Below are 19,807 nucleotides of genomic sequence, written 5' to 3'. Positions count from 1 at the left end.
CCATGTTGGGGCACTCTGATTTTTTCATATTAAATACTGTCCCTGGATTGCAGGGGCTCGCCTGTCATGTGGGTGCACAAAGGTTTCCCAGCGCGGTGTTCAGCTATCTGGCACAAATACACTGAATGACTTAGGTAGGGCGCAGAAGGCTTTCACAATGCGGTGTCCAGCTATCTGACTCATACAAAGAATAAATTGGACAGAAGTGTGAGCAGAGGCTGAGGTCCTGGGCGGGGCGAAACTCTGCCATGTTTGGGCACTCTGATTTTTTCATATTTATCACTGTCCTTGGGTTCCCGGGGCTCATCTCTGCTGTGGGTGCACAAAGGTTTCCCAGCGCGGTGTTCAGAAATCTGGCACAAATACACTGAATAACTTGGGTAGAGCGCAGAAGGCTTTTCCATTGCGGTGTTTAGCAATCTGACGCATACAAAAAATGAATTGGGCAGAAGTGTGGGCAGAGGCCGAGGTCCTGGGTGGGGTGAAACTCTGCCATGTTGGGGCACTCTGATTTCTTCATATTTTATACTGTCCCTGTGTTCTAGGGGCTCACCTGTCCTGTGGGTGCACAAAGGTTTCCCAACGCGGTGTTCAGCTATCTGGCACAAATACATTGAATGACTTGGGTAGGATGCAGCAGGTTTTCCCATTGCGGTGTTCAGCTATGTGACGCATACAAAGAATGAATTGGGCAGAAGTGTGGGCAGATGCTATGGTCCTGGGTGGGGTGAAACTCTGCCATGTTGGGGCACTCTGATTTTTTCATATTAAATACTGTCCCTGGATTGCAGGGGCTCGCCTGTCATGTGGGTGCACAAAGGTTTCCCAGCGCGGTGTTCAGCTATCTGGCACAAATACACTGAATGACTTAGGTAGGGCGCAGAAGGCTTTCACAATGCGGTGTTCAGCTATCTGACTCATACAAAGAATAAATTGGACAGAAGTGTGAGCAGAGGCTGAGGTCCTGGGCGGGGCGAAACTCTGCCATGTTTGGGCACTCTGATTTTTTCATATTTATCACTGTCCTTGGGTTCCCGGGGCTCATCTCTGCTGTGGGTGCACAAAGGTTTCCCAGCGCGGTGTTCAGAAATCTGGCACAAATACACTGAATAACTTGGGTAGAGCGCAGAAGGCTTTTCCATTGCGGTGTTTAGCAATCTGACGCATACAAAAAATGAATTGGGCAGAAGTGTGGGCAGAGGCCGAGGTCCTGGGTGGGGTGAAACTCTGCCATGTTGGGGCACTCTGATTTCTTCATATTTTATACTGTCCCTGTGTTCTAGGGGCTCACCTGTCCTGTGGGTGCACAAAGGTTTCCCAACGCGGTGTTCAGCTATCTGGCACAAATACATTGAATGACTTGGGTAGGATGCAGCAGGTTTTCCCATTGCGGTGTTCAGCTATGTGACGCATACAAAGAATGAATTGGGCAGAAGTGTGGGCAGATGCTATGGTCCTGGGTGGGGTGAAACTCTGCCATGTTTGGGCACTCTGATTTTTTCATATTTAATACTGTCCCTTGGTTCTAGGGGCTCACCTGTGCCGTGGGTGCACAAAGGTTTCCCAGCGCGGTGTTCAGCTATCTGGCGCAAATACACTGAATGACTTGGGTAGGATGCAGAAGGCTTTCCCATTGCGTTGTTCAGCTATCTGACGCATACAAAGAATGAATTGGGCAGAAGTGTATGCAGTGTATCTCATCTGACATTTCATTTTCCTCTGTGAATACACTGGAGGAAAAACTATTTAATAGATTTGTTTTCCCCTCATCACCCTCTACAATTTCTCCTACATTATTTATTAATGCGCCAACACTTTCAGTATTAATCTTTTTATTATTTATATAGTTAAATAAAGAACGGATTAGGGTTAGTTTCCCTCTCTTTGGCAATAAGTTTTTCTGTCTCTATCTTTGCTGTTTTAATCTGAGTTTTACAAAATTTATGTTTTTCCTTATGGGTTTTCAGTACTTCTTTCCTGCCTTCTTGTGTTAGTAGTTTAAACACTTTATTTTTACTGTTTATTGTCCCCTATTTGTGAGATCTGTTGGTTAGTATTAAGTCCAAAATGACCAACCCTTTAACTGGGCCCTGTACAAGTTGAGTAAGGTTATTATTACGTTTGTGTAGGCAAATATGCACAGGGCCCACACGAATGCCCAAAAAAGGCTGGTTATAACACAAACACGGAGACCTCAAACGGAATTCAGACTGGACGTGCTGACGGAAACACCAACTGGACAAAGAACTTCATACTGCGGACTTGACTGACGGACAGGCATAACATAGGGACTGAAAAATGACTAAAACACTCACCTTGCATACTTGTAAACATAATCAGATGTTATAGCCATAATAGTACGAGGTATTGATTCGTACATTAGCCAATGAACTTAAGTCACAAGGCCACGACAAGGCTCCTCGTGTCTTGCGGTCCCTACACTAGCAAGACACATTGACTAGAGGACCCTAAGGGCCACCCTAGCCCAGAAATGGCAAATAACTCAGCAGGACAAAACAGGGACAAACTGACATAATAACAGAAAATAAATGTAAGAACGGACATGAACCAGCAAGACACAAAACACACAGCAAGCTGCAACGGAGAAAGATACATGACTGCTCACTCTGGATACCAAAAACTGACAGGAGCTGGGTTTATATGTGAGCAAAGACCCAGGGGATTGGCTAGCAGGAGATCACCACAACCAGCTAGCTCAATCATTCCACACCTGTGGGGCTGTGCTGCTAGAAACCACAGTACTACAGGTTCCAGCAGCACAACCTAACAGTTATTATGTTTGGTAGACAGAAAGTTGTTACCTTTATGAGATCCGCAGGTTTCAGCTTCCCAGTTTATATCTGGATAAAGTCCCCCATAATAATTACCTCATTGTAATTTGCTGCTTCATCTATTTGCTTCAATAATAGATTTTCAATGGCTTCTGTTATATTTGGTGTCTATAGAAAACCCCCATGAGATTTTATTGTTGTTTTCCCCTACAGGTATTTCCACCCATAGAGATTCCACATGTTCATCTCCCTCCCATACATTGTCCTGTAATGTAGGCTTTAAACAGGATTTTACATAAAAACAAACCCCTCCCTTTTTCGGTGTTTTACAATCACTTCTGAACAGACTGTAACCCTGTATAGTCACTGCCCTGTCACAGCTTTCATCCAACCAGGTCTCCGTTATTCCCACTATGTCATAGTTTTCCTCAGACAATATTACTGTCAGTTGATCTACTTTATTAGTCAGACTTCTGGCATTAGTCACCATACAGTTTAGATGGTTTTGGTTATTTTCTATATTATGTGTATCCCTTCTGACTGCTCTGCTAGTTCTAACTGTACTAACCCCTCCCACTGCTCCACGCCCATTTCCATTACTTAGTCCCAGTGCACTGCCTACACTGTCTTCCCCCCTATCTCTCTGGTTGCCCCCCCCCAGTTCTTAGCCGACAGCAAAGTCAGCCTAGGTCTCCAAGAACCCAAACCCTCCTTACTACACCAACTCTGGAGCCACTTGTTTACCTCCCTAATGCCCTGCTGCCTTTCTTGAGTAGTACGTGGTACAGGTAGTATTTCAGAAAATGCTACTTTGGAAGTCCTTACCCATAGCTTACATTCTAGTTGCCTGAAATAATTTTAAGAACCCTCCACCTAACTCTAAATTTGTCATTGGTGCCAATGTGCACAATGACCGCTGGATCCTCACCAGACCCTCTCAGTAATCTGTCAATCCAATCCACAATGTATCGAACTTGAGCACCAGGAGGACAACACACCATTCTATGCTCCCGGTCTTTGTAGCAGATTGCCCTGTCAGTCCCCTTAGTAACTGATTCCCTCACTACCAGGACCTGTTTGGTCTACCCTGCACTCCTATTCCCCTTCCTACTGGAGCAGACTTCCCCCTGGTGGTCAGAGGCCGTGTCGTGCTGCAGCAGTGCTTACCCTGTAATAGCATCCCCCTCTTCTGCCAACTTTGTAAACTTGTTGGGGTGTGCCAGTTTGAGATCGTAGGGACCGCTGTCAGGTGTTTAACAATGATCCCAAGTAAAAGTACCCTAATAGTGCAAGGTTGTTTGGGTGTGTGGGTTAAATGCAGGAATATCTGTGCCTGACTAATGATATCAAAGAGTGAGGGCATAAGGCGGAAAACTGCTGTACCCACAATGAGGAGACAGGACTATAGGGTCAGGACTAGTAATGTCACAGAGTGAAGAGGCATGGTTATTGTAGGACAGTGATGGGAAACCTTTTGAGCTCGGTGCGTCAAAATTCGCCAAAAAACCGAGCATAACTCGGGTGGTGTGTCACTTCGAGAAAAAATCCATAAATTCGCGATATTTATAGTTTAAATAACAAATATGTATAATTGTAATGTATAACTGTATTTAATAAACCCAAAACACCAGTAGCACAGGCCCTCGCCTCTCCTAGCCTCCCCCTCACTTATCTCAGTAATGAAGAGCCCCCAGCGGCGACAGCGCGCCACACAGCGCCCCCCACAGTGGCCCCCAGCAGCGACAGCGCCCCCCCCACAGCGGCCCCCAGCATTACCTGCCCCACACACAGCGGCCCCCTGCATTACCTGCCCCCCACACAGCGTCCCCCAGCATTACCTGACCCTCACAGCGGCCCCCAGCATTACCTGCCCCCCACACAGCGGCCCCCAGCATTACCTGCCCCCCACACAGCGGCCCCCTGCATTACCTGCCCCCCACACAGCGGCCCCCAGCATTACCTGCCCCCTACACAGCGGCCCCCAGCATTACCTGCCCCCCACACAGCGGCCCCCAGCATTACCTGCCCCCCACACAGCGGCCCCCAGCATTACCTATCCCATACACAGCGGCTCCCAGCATTACCTGCCCCCCACACAGATGCTCCCCCAGCCGTGACTGCCCCCTCACAGCGGACCCCCCAGACCCATGTACTTACCTTGTGGATGCTCCGCTCCTCCTGTGCCCGGCGCCCTCCAGCAGCGATGATCTCCGGCACACACTGTGACGTCAGTGTGTTGCAGGACGCCTTCTCCCCCGGACGCTCCTGCGGAACCAACAGGTAGGAAACGTCAGAGGACGGGAGGAGGAGGATCCTGGTGCACACTGACATCACAGTGTGCGCCGGGATCAGCGCTGTTAGTAGTGCTGGTTAATGAATACCGGCAGGGGAGCCGCGGCCCATGCCAGTATTGATTAACGGGGGAGCGGCCGCGTGTCAATGACTATGGCTACGCGTGTCAGTGCTGACACGCGTGTCATAGGTTCGCCATCACGGTTGTAGGAGGACTGGTGATATCACTGTAATGCTTCAGATACATATTGTTGCCTGAATTTTAAAGCATGGGCTCTATCATGTGTGATATGTGGCAAAATGGAACATATTGCCTTCTTTTTTACACACGTATCATACGCAATGAATATTCATAAGTGTAAATGGATCAATGAAAATCAGTGTGTACTTTCATTGACTCCATTCACCGCGTATTACATGTGTATACACTGTGTGCATAATATGCAGTGAAGTTATGGTCACGTGAGCCTGACTTACGATTACCTCGGGGCATATACGTGGATTAAGCTCTTTAGTCAGACCGATCATGTACTTTGTCTTGGTGTACACGCTGCTGGTGGTATGGGACGGTTTATCAACCCTTTTAAACTTATTAATTCTCTTCAGGTCATCAAGGTCCTGGGGAAAAAAAGAAAGCTCTGACAAGTGCTAGGCACAGAAATGTACATGGAAGTAGATGGATTGTGTGCAGTCTTCAGTCACCTATGAACATGACCTAATTTCCCTTCTACGTGGGACGACAGTCATCTAAATGACTGCAGGAGCGCTGACATCATCGCTAAGTTCGTTAGTGCTCTCACAGAGCGTTTAGACTGGCAGACTTCACCACTGGATCGCGGGCTTCTCGTTCAATGCTTCATATTCTATGTGAAGCGGGGAGCATTTACACTGAACGACAAGACCGCCATCCAGCAATGGTTTTTATGCTGATTGCAAGTCAGCGATAACGAACAATGAACGAATAGTAAACAATGTTTCTGCATTTATATGGGACAATTATCGCTCAATTTTGTTTGTTTGAATGAATTGTGAGTGAAAATCATCCCATGTAAATGGCCCTTAGTACAGTATGGAAAAGGGGCAGTTACCAGCTATAGAGGGGCTCAATGTTCTTTCTAAGATTAGGAGGAAATGTTGTGAATCCGAGTGATCGATGTCTGTGCTTTAAAAAAAAAAAAACATTTTTGTAGATGACACTAAATTCTGTAAAGTTGCAATTTGAAGTAAAATGCTCCTTTGTCTCCACAATTGTTGCCTTTGGCTGAGAGAGTGATTTACTAGTGGATGTATATAGATGACGACCTGGCCAGAGAGTATTACTGAAGCCAAGACTTTCTCTGAGTGCCTCAATGTGAACAACTGGGGTCTAACATTAACGCCCAACATCAGTGAGGTATCCATGATCTTTCTAGACCGAGAACTAAGTCACTTCTCCTAATGGCAATATCATTCCAAAAACACTTTAAAAAGTGGACAAACTCACGCTGCAGGGGCTGGTACACTGAGTCACTGATTGATTTAGCTTTGCGATACTCCTGAGGGCTCTCTAAGGAGTCCCCTGCTTTTCACCTCCCTGTATTGGGTGTTTTTTCCCCACCATATTCTGCATTATACAATGATTACTCCAGTTTTACCTCCAAACAGGGTATGCCAGCAGGAAGCAGGTAGAGGTGAATCCTGTACTCCATAATATCATCCTGCCCTGGACAGACGACCCGGAAGTATATAAGAACCTTCCCATTAATTGGATACGACTTCTTTCTTCTCCAAATTGATGTATATTGTTCCCCAATAGCAGCAACACAGGAAAATGTGGGATTTTCCAGTACGATATAAGAAGGTTCAATTCTAGTTGGGATTTCCAAGATAACATTCCCATCTTTGAAGTGACCAAATTTAATCATTGATTGGTCTCTAAAACCTGTAAGGAAGAAATGAAGCAAAATATTATACAAGTATTCAGCTAGATGCTCATTAATAGTTTCATCTTTCAGATATAGTCAGGAATCTTCCTAGTCCCCCGGGCTGCAGCCTGTGTGCTCCTTGCTGTGCTGCCTGTTCACAGGTTTCTTCTTGTAAGGAGCATTTCTTCATTACAGGGCAGTGCAGAAGATCTACACAGGATCCGCTCACCTTGTATAAAGCAAGAAGTGTGCAGACCGGTGGATTACAGTAAGGTCTGCCGGAACTTTAGGTTGGATTACGGCAATGTAACCTAAACGTTTCCCAAGATCGCAGGCAACTGTCACAAATAGTGTGGGTAATGTCATGTAACTTAGACCTTTGTACAACCTAGAACTGGCTAACTGCATTGCATTTCATACCCTACACTGATCCTCAGCTAATTATGCTCCAGAGCTACACTCACTATTCTGCTGGTGGAGTCACTGTGTACATACATTACTCATCCTGTACTGATCCTGAGTTACATCCTGTATTATACTCCAAAGCTGCACTCACTATTCTGCTGGTGGAGTCACTGTGTACATACATTACTTATCCTGTACTGCTCCTGAGTTACATCCTGTTATACTCCAGAGCTGCACTCATAATTCTGCTGGTGGAGTCACTGTGTACATACATTACTTATCCTGTACTGCTGCTGAGTTATATCCTCTATTATACTCCAGAGCTGCACTCACTATTCTGCTGGTGGAGTCACTGTGCACATACATTACTTATCCTGTACTGATCCTGAGTTACATCCTGTATTATACTCCAGAGCTGCACTCACTATTCTGCGGGTGGAGTCACTGTGTACATCCATTACTTATCCTGTACTGCTCCTGAGTTACATCCTGCATTATACTCCAGAGCTGCACTCACTATTCTGCGGGTGGAGTCACTGTGTACATCCATTACTTATCCTGTACTGATCCTGAGTTACATCCTGCATTATACTCCAGAGCTGCACTCACTATTCTGCGGGTGGAGTCACTGTGTACATCCATTACTTATCCTGTACTGATCCTGAGTTACATCCTGTATTATACTCCAGAGCTGCACTCACTATTCTGCTGGTGGGGTCACTGTGTACATACATTACTTATCCTGTACTGATCCTGAGTTACATCCTGTATTATACTCCAGAGCTGCACTCACTATTCTGCTGGTGGAGTCACTGTATGCATACATTACTTATCCTGTACTGCTCCTGAGTTATATCCTGTATTATACTCCAGTGCTGCACTCACTATTCTGCTGGTGGAGTCACTGTGTACAAACATTACTTATCCTGTACTGATCCTGAGTTACATCCTGTATTATACTCCTGAGCTGCACTCACTATTCTGCTGGTGGAGTCACTGTGTACATACATTACTTATCCTGTACTGCTCCTGAGTTACAGCCTGTATTATACCCCAGAGCTGCACTCACTATTCTGCTGGTGGAGTCACTGTGTACATACATTACTTATCCTGTATTGCTCCTGAGTTACAGCCTGTAGATCTTTTATTATAAAAGTATGAAACATAACAATAAAATCAAACTGTAACAATAGTAAATAATAATAATACAACCGTATACAGAGATAAGGCCCTTCACCCAGAGTCCATGGTCCACAAACAAAAGAAACCCCATGTCTGGGCTCCCCTCCCCCCGCCGCACACTCGCACACACACTCAACACATAACACAATATACCTAAAAGAAGAGCATCCAGCTATCCAGAAGATAAAACTAAAACTAAAACTCCAGGTCCAGCCGTACCGCACTGAATCCCCATCATAAACAAAATTAGGCAATAACGTAAACATAACATATATATATACCAATAATTAACTAAATATGAAAATAAAGACCAAGCCAACCGGCATACAAAAATAACTAAAGAAAAATTTTTTTTTTTTTTTTTTTTGGGTCCCCAGTGCAGCTCGGGGGCCATGCCTGCTCCATCAGTCCGTGCCCAGAGTTCTAAAGTTCAGGACGTGCCAAGCCACACCAGGGTTTTTTGTTTTTTTTTAATATATATAAACTGTACAACACTCTGCCTGCCGCAGCCTGGGGGCCATGCCCACTCCACCAGTCCGTGCCCAGAGTTCAATGTTCGGGACGTGCCAGGCTACGGCTCAAGGCGTGAAACCACTCCCCCCCAACCCCCCACCCAACCTAACTACCACCCAGAACGTGAATATATACATATAAAACATACAATAACCAATATACATGACATACACGATATATATTAACATAACCCGAAAGCCTAAGGTCGGCTCACCTGCAGCCCTACTTCACTCCATTTTGCCCAAATCAAAACAAAAAGCTTTATGGTGCACTCACAGCCCGCCACCGGGATTGGAGGTGATAAGCCGGGCACAGATATCTTAATGTACTATCCCTTGCATTTTCTCCCTATTCTTTCCCTAATTTGCCCTAGACTGTCCTTAGTCTGCCCCTCAGTCTGACCCTTCATGGAAAACTGTCCCTGCCCTATCCCTCCTCTCTCCCTATCCTGTCCCTCCTCTCTCCCTACTCTGCCCCTAGAAAATTAAGAAAAACAAACTGTCCCTAACGAAATACAAGCCCTCTCCATAGGAGAGAAGCTTTAGATGTGCCCAGCTTCTCATACTCCAAAGAACGCACCTTCACCAGGTCACCCAGGATGTTCCTACATACCGTATCCACGGGGAGGACTTTCAGTTCCGTCGAGATTAAACACCGTGCACTCCAGATGTGGAACCTGACCACTAGGCTAACTAGAAATAAAGTGCAGCGGTCCCTGCCACCAAGGCCTCTGAACGCTCCATAAGCCCACTCCGCATAGGAGAGGTGTGCCAGCTGAGGCCAGCCTATGGAGACCCCTACCCGTTGGTATACCTCTGTATTAAAGGGGCACTGAAGCAGGAAATGCTCCATGCTTTCCAGCACGTCGCTGCACTCCTGACGGGGGCAACCCCTGTCAATCAGAGGCCTGCTCTTCAAGTTACCCCTTACATACAGTCTCCCGTGAAAGCAGCGCCAAGCCAAGTCCCAAAACTTCAAGGGGACCCGGGTTGAATTCAGTAAACGTAACCCTCCCTCCAGGTCCCGACTTGGGCAGTCCTTGAGCGCCAGGGGCTTCTGGAAATGGGTCAACAGGACTCTTTCGTCGAGGAGGCTCCTCGTCAGAGTCCTGATCTCCCACATCCCCAGACCCCACCGGCGTATCACCTTCAGAACCAAGGTAGCGTAAGCCGGGAGATGTCCGTGCTGCGTGCGAAGGTCCTTCACTCGCCCTCCTGTCTCCCATTCCTGGAAGAAGGGCCGAAACCATCCCCTGCAGGAGTAGACCCACGGAGGAGCCCTCTCTTGCCAGAGGTTGCCTATGTTGATCTTAAAAAAAGTGTTTACAAGAAACACCACGGGGTTGACCATAGACAACCCCCCTAGTCTCCTCGTGCGGTATGTAACATCTCTCCTGATCAGGTTCAACCTGTTCCCCCACAACATTAGGAAGAACAGGTTGTAGACCCGAGTCCAGAGAGGTTCTGGCAAAATGCATACGCTGCCCAGGTAGATGAATAACGGGAGCAGGTATGTTTTGATCAGGCTAATTCTTTCCCGAAGGGTCAAAGACCAACCCTTCCACTGATTTACCTTGTGAGTTGCACCATCCAGCCTGTCCACCCAATTTTGCATGGGGTAATCCCCCTGGCCGAATTTGATGCCAAGTACTTTTGCTGAAGTTTGGGGCACCGGAAGGGTGTCCGGGAGATCAAACGTAGGATCCCCCCTTCCTAACCAGAGACTTTCACACTTATCCCAGTTGACCATAGACCCGGAAGCTTCCGAGTAGCGGTCCACCTCCGACACCACAAACTCCGCCTCCTCTCTCGAGGACACGAAGAGCGTGACATCATCGGCGTATGCCACTGCCCTCAGGGTAGCCTCCGGCACCGCCCGGTCCATCCCGACCCCTGCTATAGGTCCACAATCAACCCTCCTAAGGAAGGGATCTATCGCAAACGCATACAACAGGGGACTTAGAGGACAGCCCTGGCGGACGCCGGACCCCACCTCAAAAGGGCGGCCGGGCCAACCGTTCACCAGCGGGAAAGTCTCAGCCCCTGCATACAAAGTTCGCAGCCAATCAACAAACCCCACTGGCAGGCCGTATCTCAGAAGGACGGACCAGAGGTACTCGTGATTAACCCGATCAAACGCTTTGGCCTGATCCAAGGACAGCAGGTACCCCTCCCAGTGACCAGCCCTACCCTGCTCCACTGCCTCCCGGACACCGAGAACAGCGCTAAAGGTGCTACGGCCTGGAACAGAGCAATGCTGTGCCCCCGAGAGGAGCCGGGGTGCAAACTTGACCAGCCGATTAAACAGCACTTTTGCCAGAACCTTCCTGTCCGTATTGAGAAGCGCTATGGGACGCCAGTTCTCAATACGGCTCGAGTCTTTACCTTTTGACAGAATGATCAAGGCCGACCTCCTCATTGACTTTGGCAGAGTGCCCGAGGAAAGACACTCATTTAATACCTCCGTCAAGAGGGGACTCAAGAGGTCCTTGAAGGTCTTATAATACTCAGATGTTAATCCATCCGGACCTGGCGACTTTTTGGGCCGGAGCCCATCAATCGCCAGTCTAACTTCCTCTTCTCTGATCTCTTCTGTCAAAACGCCAAGAGAGGTGTCTACCCCTGGCCCAGGGACAGCTTCAGCCAGGAAAGCCGACATCACTTCCGAATCTAGATCCCTCTTTCCCAAGAGTTGCGAGTAGTAGGATCTGACGACCTCCAGAATCCCTGATCTGGATCGATTCAGGGACCCCGTACTGTCAATCAGTCCAGTGACCACTTTACTATTCACTGACATCCTACAGTTTCTGTAAGGGTCGGGCGAGCGGTACTTCCCGAAATCCCTCTCAAAAACCAAGGATGCGTGTCTGTCATACTGGCACGTCTTGAGTAAAGATTTCACTCTGGAGATCTCCTCGCGGCTACCTCCAGTCGAAACGAGATGTTCGAGTTTCCTCCTCAGGCCATTGTACAGGCGGTACCTGTCCAGGCATCTGAGGTTGGAGAGCTCACGGAAGAACCTCGCCGCCCTCCTCTTGAACATCTCCCACCACTCTGACTTACTGCTACAGAGATCCAGTAATGGTACCTGGCTCTGCAGAAAATCCTCAAAGGACTGTCTTATCTCTGCTTCCTCCAGGAGTGATGAATTCAGTCTCCACAAACCTCTACCCATCCGGGGGGTCTCTGCAACATTCAGAGAAAACAAAATCAGACAGTGGTCGGAGAATTCCACCTCAACAACGGACACTGGTGAAGAGATGGCTTCCTCCTTCAAATAAAACCTGTCTATTCTAGACCTGCTCTGACCTCTATAATAGGTGAACCCCTCGTGGCCTGGGGTGTGCCGGATGTGGACATCCACCAGGCGAGCCTCGCTAGCTACACTATTAAGTGCGACGCCATCAAAAGTCAACCGCCTGTCTCCAGAGCCTCCCCTATCGCGGGCTCTTGTGACTGTATTAAAGTCACCTCCAAAGACAACTTGGCGGCTGGTAAAAAGGTAGGGCTTGATCCTCATAAAGAGACTCTTCCTGTCCTTTTTTGACTGGGGACCATAGATGTTTACAAGTCTCAATTCTTGTCCCTTCATGAGGACATCTAAGATCAGGCACCTTCCCATTTCTAATTCAATTACTTGTCGGCATTCGACCGCTGCGGTAAAAAGGACCGCCACTCCGCTATACGGCTCGGCCGCAAGAGACCAGTAGGAAGGGCCTGACCTCCACTCCCTTTTTGCCTTATGTATGGCTGCCAAATCAGACAGCCTGGTCTCCTGCAAAAATAAAATGTCGGCTTCAACGCGGCCGAGAAAATCAAAGGCCGCAAATCTAGCCGTATCTGACTTAATGCTGGCAACGTTAATTGATGCCAGAGTCAGCGGAGTGGGTGCCGCCATCATGAGTGATTAAATTAGATGGCTTTCTTCCTCACACCCGCTTCTTCGGGGTCGGAGGAAAGCCCCTTGCTTCTTTTTTTGGACACAGATGTGTCCATAGCAGGGGATCCCCCGACCCCATCGTCCTTGTTTCCAGGCTCCAGAGTAGCCCCCTCCCCGGAAGGAACTAGGCCTCCACGAGGAGGAGACTCAGTGCCCCCTGTTGACCCTTTCTTTGCCCCAGGCACCTTGCCCTTCGCTTCCCCCTCAGAGGAGGAAGAGATGTCTTGAAGGACCCGGTACCTATTGGAGAGTCCAACTGGAGGCGAGCAGGCTTCTCCTTCCAGTACTTGGCCAGGGGTGGGAGAAGATCTTGAATCCCCCCTTCGCTTTCTCCTAGTGGCACCTAGCTTACGCCGTTTCTCTAACCACCTCTTTCCTTCCTCATCCACACTCTCATAGTGGGAGGAATCTGAAGAGTTGGTCTTTCTCTCCTCCCTCTGGATCCTCCTGTCCTCTTCATCCACTTCGCTGTCCCTCAAAGCCTCAGCCGCGAGATTTGCTTCAGGAACAGGGGCCACCATTGATCCACCTGCTGTGGGCGCTCCTGTCAGCTCCCTGCTCCGTCTGCGCTTGTCCTGACGCCTCTGCTCAGCAGGCGTCTTTTGCCGGTTCTTCCCTGGCTCCTGAGCTCCTCCACCTCTGCTAGTCCCCTCACCCCCAGAGGCCGCACCGTGGCCCCCATCCGTAGGTGCTGAGACCGCATTGGCAAAGGAGCGTGGACAGGGACTGAATGGGTGACCAAGGTCACCACACAGGTTACACCTAATCTCTGCACAGGAGGCGGCTAGATGACCCACACCCCCACACAGAGCGCACTTCAAGGTCTTACAAGCGGCGCTCAAGTGTGAGGGGTCGCCGCACCTGTGGCAGAGCTTCGGCTGCCCCTGGTAAAAGGCCAAGATACGATCCCTGCCGAGGAAGGCTGCAGAAGGTATGTGTGCCACTGAGTTTCCTGAACGCTTCAGCTTGACCATGAATGTCCAGGCCCCGGACCAGATGCCGTGCTCATCCCGGTTCTTTCTGGGCATGTCTGTCACCTCTCCGTATCGACCGAGCCACGTCATAATATCAAAACAAGAAAGCGACTCGTTACGAGTCAAAACGGTCACCTTCTTGACTTCGTTCTGGCGAGACACCACCTGGACAGCAAAGTCTCGCCAGCCGGGCTCGCTTTTCATCAGCTCGTAATTCCCCCAGAAGAGTTCTAGCCCCTCTGGGCGAACGAAGCTGATGTCAAACTCAGACGTGCCGAAGGGATGGATCAGGGCAAAGATGTCAACCGCCCTGAAGCCCATCTTCAGTAGAAGCTCCACTACTCTCGCCCTCGGGGGGCATGTATCATTGCCCCTCCAACGAAGACGGACCACATTCCTACGACCTGCGTCCTGCCCGGGTGTTGGTAGGGACCATACGGTCTCCCCCCTTTGCTCTCGGAAGGCTCCTAAGCCGTGTCTCTCTGTCCAAAGAGATAGGTTCACCTCTCTTCCTCCAACTGTGATTGAACTCTCCCCCTTCCGTAGAGCCCCCAGGAGGCGCTGTTGCAATACGCCCTCTCTAGAGCCTGGAGACAAGGAGGACCCCTCCCCTCCAGCGGCGACACTGGCATAACTCCTACCAGCTGTGGTCGCCACCGGAGGGGCGACTGGAACCTGTGATGTGCCCTGACCATCCCTAGAACCTGTGCCTATATTTACAGTAGGTGCCCCTGTGCCGGGAACAGTAGCTGCAGCCCGTGCCTCCGAGTGCGTCGGAGCATCAGACACACGGGCCGCACCAGACATATCCACACCTTTCATACCAAGACCTTTCATACCAAGACCCTCTGGACCAGACTTTGGGTTGGAAGCAGCTTTTTTATTTTGGGCCTTGGTAGACCTTGGGGGTGGCACTGCTGCCCCATCTTGCGCAGCTGCAACCACCGTAATGACCCCCCCCATGGTCAGCACTCTGCATTCCAGCACTTTTAGTATTTTTATTTTTGCTTTTTTCCTTACTTTTGCCAGCAGCCTCCGCATCACTGGGTGCCTGGGACCTAGACTGGGACCTAGACTGAGGGACCCCTGCAGACCGACCTGTCGCACGGGGGACCCCCGATCCCGACCCCGCAGCACCCTCCGCATCACTGGCCTTACTGGTGCTGGCAGTTCCGCCACTGCCAAATTCTTTTGCCACCTTGCCTTGTCCTGTGCTGGCCGCCCTGCTGGCTGTTTCTGTCACTGCACTAACTGAAACAGGGACAGAGGACCCGGCCAGTTTAACTCCTTTATCCCTGTTCCCATGTTCAAAACCCACTGCAGAGTCAGAAACCGGGGTTCTCAGGGTGGGGGTGCCCTGATCCGACTTTGCAGCCAAACCAGCACCCCCCGTCACATACACAAATTTCTCCTGCACCAAATTCTTTTTTTTCCCTTTTTTTGTCTTGATTTTCACATCCTCTTCTGGTAAATCATCACCAAACTTAAGGCTGCTCATATTAGGGGGGGATTCCAACAGCCTTATCTGCTGCATTATTAAAGCGCCCCCATCGCTTTTATCTTCCTCTGGATCTGAATCCCCGGAGGTTAGAGGCAGCGCAACCTGCTCCGGCCGGAGGCTGCTGGTGGTTGTAGTGCCACTCTGGGTCTGCTCTCCTGAGCAGAAAGGCTGTTCCCTCAGGCTATCCTCAAAGGCATCCTCGTCAGTACAGTCACCACCGCTGTCTCCATCGCTGGAGTGATCAGCCTTCTTGTGACCACTGTATCCTGATGCCATTTTGGAAAATCTATCACCGTTAAGTAACTTTTCCCTAAAGGGACCACTTTGCTCCAGAATCCTGTCCCTCTCTTCCTTGCAGCTCTGTATGCAGTCTTTACAGTCCTGTATAGTCTTGCTTATTACATCTTTCTTGCCTTTAGCAGTGGTCTGGTCCTTTAGCGACCTGGCCGACCGCAGCTTCTCCTTCTGCAGGAGGATTTCTCTCCCCGCACGCTCATAGTCCGCCATGCTGGTGGCCAGACGGGAGGCCAGCTCTACCACCGACTCCCCTTTCCTGCGATCACTCCACTGCGGCTTACCTCCTTTGCTGAGCGTTTGGCTGCGAGTTTGACTGCGGGTCATCATTTCACTTCCGGCGCTGTCAGATGCAGCTGCACCAACCTGCTGGGCCATGTCACTGCGCCTGCGACCCGGACCCTCTCTCTTCGCAGCTTTACTAGCTGCTCCGGCTTTCCTGGTTGTTGCTGCTGAAACCACGTATGCCGCCAGCGCCGCTGATGGTGTTGTCGCTGCCTTCTCAGCATTCCCCCCCCCCTCCGACCGAAGCCGGGGGGGGGAATTGCGTGGCTCCATAGAACAAGAAGCCCAGATGAGTGCACTGATCCTGGGATCCAAAACAGGCTTCCAGCTGGGACTGCAGCCACACCCTGGTTCTCTGAGGAGCTCCAACAAACCACACCTTACTCCAGAGCTGCACTCACTATTCTGCTGGTGGAGTCACTGTGCACATACATTACTTATCCTGTACTGATCCTGAGTTACATCCTGTATTATACTCCAGAGCTGCACTCACTATTCTGCGGGTGGAGTCACTGTGTACATCCATTACTTATCCTGTACTGCTCCTGAGTTACATCCTGCATTATACTCCAGAGCTGCACTCACTATTCTGCGGGTGGAGTCACTGTGTACATCCATTACTTATCCTGTACTGATCCTGAGTTACATCCTGCATTATACTCCAGAGCTGCACTCACTATTCTGCGGGTGGAGTCACTGTGTACATCCATTACTTATCCTGTACTGATCCTGAGTTACATCCTGTATTATACTCCAGAGCTGCACTCACTATTCTGCTGGTGGGGTCACTGTGTACATACATTACTTATCCTGTACTGATCCTGAGTTACATCCTGTATTATACTCCAGAGCTGCACTCACTATTCTGCTGGTGGAGTCACTGTATGCATACATTACTTATCCTGTACTGCTCCTGAGTTATATCCTGTATTATACTCCAGTGCTGCACTCACTATTCTGCTGGTGGAGTCACTGTGTACAAACATTACTTATCCTGTACTGATCCTGAGTTACATCCTGTATTATACTCCTGAGCTGCACTCACTATTCTGCTGGTGGAGTCACTGTGTACATACATTACTTATCCTGTACTGCTCCTGAGTTACAGCCTGTATTATACCCCAGAGCTGCACTCACTATTCTGCTGGTGGAGTCACTGTGTACATACATTACTTATCCTGTACTGCTCCTGAGTTACAGCCTGTATTATACCCCAGAGCTGCACTCACTATTCTGCTGGTGGAGTCACTGTGTACATACATTACTTGCCCTGTACTGCTCCTGACTTACATCCTGTCTTATACTCCAGAGCTGCACTCACTATTCTGCTGGTGGAGTCACTGTGTACATACATTACTTATCCTGTACTGATCCTGAGTTACATCCTGTATTATACCCCAGAGCTGCACTCACTATTCTGCTGGTGGAGTCACTGTCTACATACATTACTTATCCTGTGTGACATCCTGTGTTATACACCAGAGCTGCACTCACTATTCTGCTGGTGGAGTCACTGTGTATATACATTACTTATCTGGTACTGATACTGCATTATATTCCAGAGCTGCACTCACTATTCTGCTGGTGGAGTCACTGTGTACATACATTACTTATCCTGTACTGATCCTGAGTAACATCCTGTATTATACTCCAGAGCTGCACTCACTATTCTGCTGGTGGAGTCACTGTATACATACATTACTTATCCTGTACTGATCCTCAGTTACATCCTGTATTATACTCCAGAGCTGCACTCACTATTCTGCTGGTGGAGTCACTGTGTACATACATTATTTATCCTGTACTGCTCCTGAGTTACATCCTATATTATACTCCAGAGCTGCACTCACTATTCTGCTGGTGGAGTCACTGTATACATACATTACTTATCTGGTACTGATACTGCATTATATTCCAGAGCTGCACTCACTATTCTGCTGGTGGAGTCACTGTGTACATACATTACTTATCCTGTACTGATCCTGAGTTACATCCTGTATTATACTCCACAGCTGCACTCACTATTCTGCTGGTGGAGTCACTGTGTACATACATTACTTATCCTGTACTGATCCTGAGTACATCCTGTATTATACTCCACAGCTGCACTCACTATTCTGCTGGTGGAGTCACTGTATACATACATTACTTATCCAGTACTGATACTGCATTATACTCCAGAGCTGTATGAGCAAATATGCTTTTCCACAGATACCATTTTTACTAAGTTCCTCTAAAGAGAAGCCCTGGACTGCACTGCATTTTGGGAGAGTATACTGTACAGTGCCTAGTGTTCATAAATCCACTTTCCGAATGCAAGTCATTTTGTGAACACACTGAACATGCAGTGAATAGTGGGAGAGGATCTTCCTCAGTACTGTGTCTGTAGGTCCCGATGTGACTGGCGTATAAGAAATGATCAGTGCAAGTTACTTAACTTATCAATTCTACACCCATTATATTTAGCTGTAAACTGTACCGGTTGGCCATAAACCACATTTATGATCCCAGCAATACAATTTACTCCTAACAGGAAAAGTGGAAACAGGAATGAACTGTGTAACTTACCGTCCAGACATACATAATGTGGTAAGTGGACCACTGATACAGCGCCAGATACGACCTGTACATTGAACATGGGGCCCAGTAACTCATAGCCGTTCTTCTGGATCAGGTTCATGTAGTCATTGTCATACTGCACTGAATATTCAATAATCGCTTTGGATTCCACCTCAAATTTGATCCCGGTTTTCAGGCAATGGAACGTTGAGTTCACCTCAATCCTTAAAGAAATGAGAAGCCGTAAAACTGAGGTCCAAAGTCAGCTGTTTATTTAACTTATTTATATATGTAATATTCCAACAAACCCGACATGAGTAACACTCTGAATGCACAATACATCTCTACGGAGTCCTAACAAATGTATATAACACTGGCAAAATAGAACAGCAGATATGTAGAAAAGCAGGTACAAAAATCAATCCATTATCGACATTTAATAAAACGTGTTTATTACATTTAGGCCGCATCCACACGGGCGACACGATATGGATGCGAGAAAACAGCAGCGATATCGCATCGGTGGTCTGTGCAATATCGCTGCATTTTCTCACGGCGGTAACGCAATTTGGTGACACTACAAAGTCGCGTGACTTTGTAGCAACACGTATATTAAAAAAAGCATCACCTAAGAGCGCTGTCATCTCCAGTGCGTCTTCTCCACTGAAGCTCTCCGGCACCAGTCTTCAGTCTTCTGCCAGCCCTTCCTGGATTGGAGGATCAAAATCCCCACCTCCAGAAAGGGCTGGCTGTGATTGATTCACAAGCACTGTGGCTCAGCCAATAAGAGCCAACACTTGATGAACCAATCACAAACATTCATTGTTTCATTGAATGGCTGTGATTGGTTCCTCAAGTGCTGGCTTTGATTGGCTGAGCCTCACACTCGGGCACCAATCAGAGACAGAGCTTCCTGGAGGCGGGGATTTTTAAAGTCCCGGCCAGAAACTCTGCAGGAGAATGTCAAGCAACCTTTCGGGAAGCTTCAGGGAAGATGCGTGGGAAGATGACAGCGCCGGAGAGGTGATGTATTCCTTTTTTTATGCAGCTAGGGCTTAGTTGAGGGCTTTTACAGTAGCCATGTGAAAGAGGCGTAACATCCACAATAATAAGCACACACAAAACCAAGCACATATTGTCAGCATTTGTATCTCCCCATTACTCTCT

General features: G+C 48.5%; 1 protein-coding gene across 1 annotated transcript in view; it reads right to left on the bottom strand.

Moving 5' to 3' along the window:
- The window catches only part of LOC136577669 (NACHT, LRR and PYD domains-containing protein 1a-like), a 77,030-nt gene that overhangs the window by 37,679 nt on the left and 19,544 nt on the right, over positions 1-19,807 (bottom strand). The window contains exons 4-6 of the mRNA XM_066577579.1: positions 18,650-18,864; positions 6,719-7,005; positions 5,568-5,702 (exon numbers count right to left, since the gene is read on the bottom strand). Of these exons, the coding sequence (XP_066433676.1) occupies positions 5,568-5,702; positions 6,719-7,005; positions 18,650-18,864 (637 nt within the window). The remainder of the gene's footprint in view (positions 1-5,567; positions 5,703-6,718; positions 7,006-18,649; positions 18,865-19,807) is intronic.

Source organism: Eleutherodactylus coqui, chromosome 8 (genome assembly GCF_035609145.1).
Source record: "Eleutherodactylus coqui strain aEleCoq1 chromosome 8, aEleCoq1.hap1, whole genome shotgun sequence".
NCBI lineage: Eukaryota > Metazoa > Chordata > Amphibia > Anura > Eleutherodactylidae > Eleutherodactylus > Eleutherodactylus coqui.
The sequence above is the reverse complement of the archived record's forward strand: the minus strand, read 5'-3'. Positions and strand labels throughout refer to the sequence as shown.